We start from the raw sequence: 5,652 nt of genomic DNA on the forward strand, positions 1-5,652 counted from the left end.
AAAATGTATTAGATATAGTCCCAATATGGATGTTCCATTAGTATAATACACCTTGTAGGATTTAAGGGTTATAGCAGTGTATCTTATATTGTTTTAACGAGTTTCGAAATGTTACAAAGGAGGAAATCCAGAACTTAATTATGGCCACTGAGGAAGGAGCTAGAACTTAAAATCCAGTTCAATGCACAGCCTTGTGGGTTTCAGACCTTCTAATCTCCTTCTCACTGGAATATTCTGGTAGCTAAGTTGCTTCCCTGGAAATTTGACACAGTGAGCCATTTTACTGCATATTCCTGGGAGGAAGTTGGGTGGAGGGCTTTCCCTGATTGGCTTACAGGCTTGCAGACAGCCTGGATCAGCCAATCAGTGGGCAGCAGGCAGGGAAATGGCTGTCAAGAAAAAAGATGGGGGTTAGTCAGCACATCTAAATGTGCAGGTTGCGGGGGCGTGTCCGGACGCTGACGGTGATGGCTGCCTGAAGGAGCTGCTCCTGCCTGCACCGCGAATTACTGGCCAGCGACACATCTCTCCTGGATCATATGAGGAAGAAAGTGGCTCCAAAAAAGACTCCTATCCCTCCCCGATCCCCCTCACCTACTAGGACCCTTGAACAGTGCTGGGATTGCACTCCGGGTCCGGCGCTTCCACCGCGCAGCACCAAGGCACAGAGGGCCTCCCGCCATTCCTCCCTCCCCCCGCCGGATTCTGCCCCTTCTGCCCCACTTACAGTACCTTCTGTGTACTGCGGTGCCCTCAAACACAGTATTTTCGGAAGTGACATCATAACTATCATTAACTCTTCACAAAAAAAGGCAAATAGATTGTGCCCCAAAATAGTGCCCACTGATAGGGATATACTGCGCCCAGATAAATACTGCTATATAGTGCCCACTGACAGGGACATACTGCGCCCAGATAAATACTGCTATATAGTGCCCACTGACAGGGTCATACTGCGCCCAGATAACTACTGCTATATAGTGCCCACTGACAGGGTCATACTGCGCCCAGATAAATACTGCTATATAGTGAACACTGGCGGGGTCATACTGCACCCAGATAACTACTGCTATATAGTGAACACTGGCGGAGTCATACTGCGCCCAGATAACTACTGCTATATAGTGCCCACTGATAGGGTCATACTGCGCCCAGATAAATACTGCTACATAGTGCCCACTGCGTCCAGATAAAGAGGTGATACCACGTCCGTGGCCAGGTTAATGGTGTCAGTGGGCTGAGCGGTCGGTGCCCCCTGGTGCTCAGCCTTCATCCCGTGCTCTGTTTTGCCCACCGCAGAGGGGCGCATTTGGTAATATTATTACGCTCCAGAAATACATCCAGGCCCCTCTTAAAATTCCTTTATTGTACTCACCATCACTACCTCCTCAGGCAGAGAGTTCCATAGTCTCACTGCTCTTACCGTAAAGAATCCTCTTCTATGTTTGTGTACAAACCTTCTTTCCTCCAGACGCAGAGGATGTCCCCTCGTCACAGTCACAGTCCTGGGGATAAATAGATGATGGCAGAGATCTCTGTACTGAGCCCTGATATATTTATACATAGTAATTAGTGCATATGCTCGACCAACACTCCATTCAAACAAGGGGACACAAGTCCTAGTAATAGCTGGATAAGAGATGAATTATCCCAAGCAGAATGCCCTTTTAATGAATCACTATTATTATACCCATAAAATTTGAAAAAATCTAACCCTGCCATTAGCACCTTCATCGTTTTCCTTTCAGAGCTTGGACTGATCACCCCTATGAAGTTCCCCGGTCTTTATTGGGTAACATTAGTTACAATACATTCCCTACAATAAAGAGGCTCGGACACATTGTTAGCTACCTCATGTATTGACTCATTTATTAACAGGCCAGTGGTTTTGAAATGGCCCTGATGATGGTGAACCCCCAACTCATCCTTCAACACTCAGGGAAGGAAAAAACCCCTAGTGGAGGAAACCTCCAGGGAACCATGGCTGAAGGACTGCCCTTCCCCTGGGCAAGAGGGTAAAAACCATCATTTGAGATGAGGTAGCTATGGAAAGTCCGGGTAATTGTCACATCCAGTATTTGGAAATTCTGCTAGATGTTGAATCCAGAAAATCCGGTAAATGTCAAATCCGGTATTAGGAAAGTCCGGTAAAATGTCACATCCAGTATTGAGGACAGAGACCAAGCCTGGAATCTGCCTCTTGATCCAGAAGATTCATGTCCAGCAATGTCATGATGGTTTCAGTTGTCTTGGCGCTCCACCCCTTGGATCTTATTGGGGGTTTTCAGGATCCTGGGTCTTTTCTCTCAGGCCAATGGAGACACCTTCTCGGGACAACGTTAAAGACAAATGCTGAGAAAAAAGAATAAAGACCATTAATTATAAAACAGCTCTATATAATATATTACTTCTCTGAAATGTTTCTGGAGCACATTAGACCTTGATAGGGAATCTACTCACCTGGAAATCTGTATAGTTCGTTAGTTGGTGTATTATCAGGCCAAGGAATCCAGTCCACTCGGCCACCATGCCTGTCCTGGTGTAGATCTGCAGAAGACAGAATAGAGGATTAGTGCCTGGCGGTACTCACCAGGGACTCTATATGGAGTGAGATGGGAAGATGGAGGTGAGATAGGAGCTTTTATATTACTGTTACACGGGAAAGATGTAGATTATACAAGACGGTGAAAAGTTGCATGAACTCACCTCTTCACATCGGCCAGTACATGGAAGAAGCTGGAAGAAGCCGATGGTCATACACACAGAAACTGGAAGGACGTGTTAAGGACAAGTAACAGAATTAATTCTATTATTATAGTGTTTCCTATACTGTGATGTCTGATCTGTGCTACAATGGGGTCAGAGGAAGCGAATAATCTTAGTTGCCAACAGTCCCAAATTTGCCAAAATGTTTCCAAATTTTCAGAGACAATCTCTCTGTAAATTTGGGTTGTCCTGGGCCGAAAAATGGGTGGGGCTTAGTTTAACTCCACCAATAAGTGAGCGTGACCTGACAATTTAAGGGGGTGGGTAGCTTGACCCAAATTTACTAACGGCAGCAATGATGGTAAATACGTATGTGTAAGTGTATCCAGCACACAACATGGCACTGTACCAGTCAGCTATAAGAGGATACAGGTCAGCAGGCCCACAATGGGCACCAAGGTTGATGCCAATCTAATGTGGCATAGGCGGCGACTGCTGAAGGATTTCTTGTACAGGCATACAGCTTGACCTAGGTTGTAAACGGCACAAAAGAAAAATGCCGGTCCTGCACCGATCCTGTGGACTGTAGGACTGATCCTCATCTAGAACAAAAGCAGAGGAATAAATGTCATCAATATGGACGTCATGAAGATCTGAGAATACAGAACAGCAGAGGCCGCAGGTGGTGTAATTATACAGGGGCAGTAATACATAAGATCAGTCACCAGGGCGCGTCATTGTATTTATACACATCTCTTGACTTCAAGCGATGTCCCCTCTGTATTACTAGTCCTGAGACCTCTGTATAAAAAACCTACCGAAACTATGGCGGTCACAATGGTCCCAATGCAGCCCATCCATGCAACGACATAGAGGATTCTCTGGCAGATGATATGTCGCCTCTCTGATTGTTCAGACCGGATGATCATGAACCGGTACATGATGGAAGCGTTGCCAGCTCCTGAAATAGACAATACATGGGATCAGCCGGGAACGTCCATAGACACTTGTGATAACCTCCAGGACTCAGTGATGATTATAACTTCCAGTTGTGGCCGCCGCTCAGCAGTGAATAGTGATTAGGGAGATAACGTCATCACTGAGCGCTGGAGCCGCTGATCTCCTCATGATGTTGTCTCTCTTAATCCACTTACCAAAAAGGGCAGATATTAAGAAGACCACTGTAAAGACCACCGATTCGGGGAATATTCGTCCCGTGTCACTGAGAAAGAAAGCAAAATATTGGGTGTTATTAGGACACAAACGGCAGCAGGATTGAGTCATGTCTTCTAATAGCAGAGGAGACTTTATTTCCTTCCATTGTAATCATCCTCCATAATATGATCTAATGTCCAGACACAAATAGAAGACAAAGAACAATGGGGAAGATATTATGGAGCCGTTGCTCATAGCAACCAGTAAGATTGCAACTCTAAAAGATTATTAAGAAAGAGACATTTTCTACAAAAAGTTGCTTTTTGCACTCTTAAGCCATTTCCAAAAAGTGGGTGTGGTTTAGGTGGGTTTAGCAGGAGGGGGCGGGCCTCTGCAAACTGGCAAATTTCCACCTGAAATAGTTGGTGCAATTTTTAATTTTTTTTTTTTTGTGCATAGGGGTCAGAGATGCTCCTAATTTATTATGAGGCTTGTGCATCTCACTCCAGTGCAGATTAGATGAGGGCCGGGGCATGAAACCTCAGTCTTCATAGATTCCCCCACCCCCAAATGTGATGTTTTCTATACTAACAATTATTAGATGGAGCTTATTAATAATCCACTAATAATAATGTAATAACTTTCCAGGAATAAACTGATAATACGGTAATAACAGTAATAATACTACAGAGGAATCCCGCCCCGTCCCCTCTTACCTGATGTAAGGATATTTTACATGGCCTGGGATGACAGTCAAGGCAATCAGGGCACAGAGGCCCGATAGCGTCCATATGACCCAGAGGAAAAGCAAGAATGCCAAACCCCGGATCTCCATGGCGCAAAGTCAATTATTCGCTAAGTGAAAGCAAGGATTTGCTAAGCAAAAGCACAAGCCGATCTGTCTCTTTCTATATCCAGAGAAAATCTGGCTGAGATAATGTCAGGCAGTGGTTTTCTAAGGCTCAGAACTCGGTGATGTCACTAGCTTCTGTGACATCATCACACATTCTGCAATCTTATTGGTCCTCGCTAGTTTATTTCATTTCATTGGTTCTCCCTTCATTGTTACATCATCTTATATACTTGAATCTGATTGGTCCTCAGTAGCTTCTGCGATGTGATTGGTGCTTCAACCTCCATACATGCCTGGACCTGATTGGTCCTCCGTATTTTTGAAATTTATGCATATGTTGCTGAGATGTTACTGGCTTTTCAAGTCTACTGAATAGAGAAGAAATTCTACTTTTATACATGTGTACCATATCACAACAGAATGAGTAAAACTGGGTTATGGACCCTGCACCCATGTGAGCCCCTCTGCCTACAATGTGTAGGGAATGAAGGGGCCATGAAAGGTGTCTCTTCTGCTGACCGTTTCAGGAGGGAAGATATCACCTCTCACTGCTCTGCGCTCCTATCCAAATTATTCCTGCTTGTAAACTTGAAAATTGAGTTTTATAGACGTTTTTGGTCAATTATTGATAATGCAATTCCAAAATTATATGAAGTATCCATTTAAGGTAGTTGTCTCACACTAGTTGCCCTGTAATACTTTTGCAGCAGTGGACGCAGCAGAGTATATGGTTTTATAGTCATATACTTTGCAGTAATGTTAATGTAATCCATTGACAAGACAGGCCAGTCCGAGTCAGAGTTACAGGGACGCTCTGATTTGTCTAGTAGAAGGGTTCTTCAAAGTAGCCACCTTTTGCTTTGATCACTGCATTGTACACTCTTGGCATTCTCTTGATGAACTTCAAGAGGTAATCCCCTGAAATGGTCTTCCAACAG

At 44.5% G+C, this 5,652-nt stretch overlaps 1 protein-coding gene across 1 annotated transcript; it reads right to left on the reverse strand.

Annotated features, from left to right (window-relative positions):
- Positions 1-2,586: 2,586 nt before the first annotated feature.
- Positions 2,587-4,696, reverse strand: LOC121002559 (DNA damage-regulated autophagy modulator protein 1-like). Its single transcript, XM_040434001.1, has 6 exons — positions 4,578-4,696; positions 3,861-3,928; positions 3,525-3,667; positions 3,137-3,308; positions 2,707-2,768; positions 2,587-2,598 (listed from the first exon to the last, which is right to left on the reverse strand). Exons 1-6 carry the CDS (start codon positions 4,694-4,696, stop codon positions 2,587-2,589), a joined length of 576 nt encoding a protein of 191 aa, XP_040289935.1.
- Between the last annotated feature and the right edge of the window lie 956 nt (positions 4,697-5,652).

This window comes from Bufo bufo, chromosome 5 (assembly GCF_905171765.1).
Source record: "Bufo bufo chromosome 5, aBufBuf1.1, whole genome shotgun sequence".
NCBI lineage: Eukaryota > Metazoa > Chordata > Amphibia > Anura > Bufonidae > Bufo > Bufo bufo.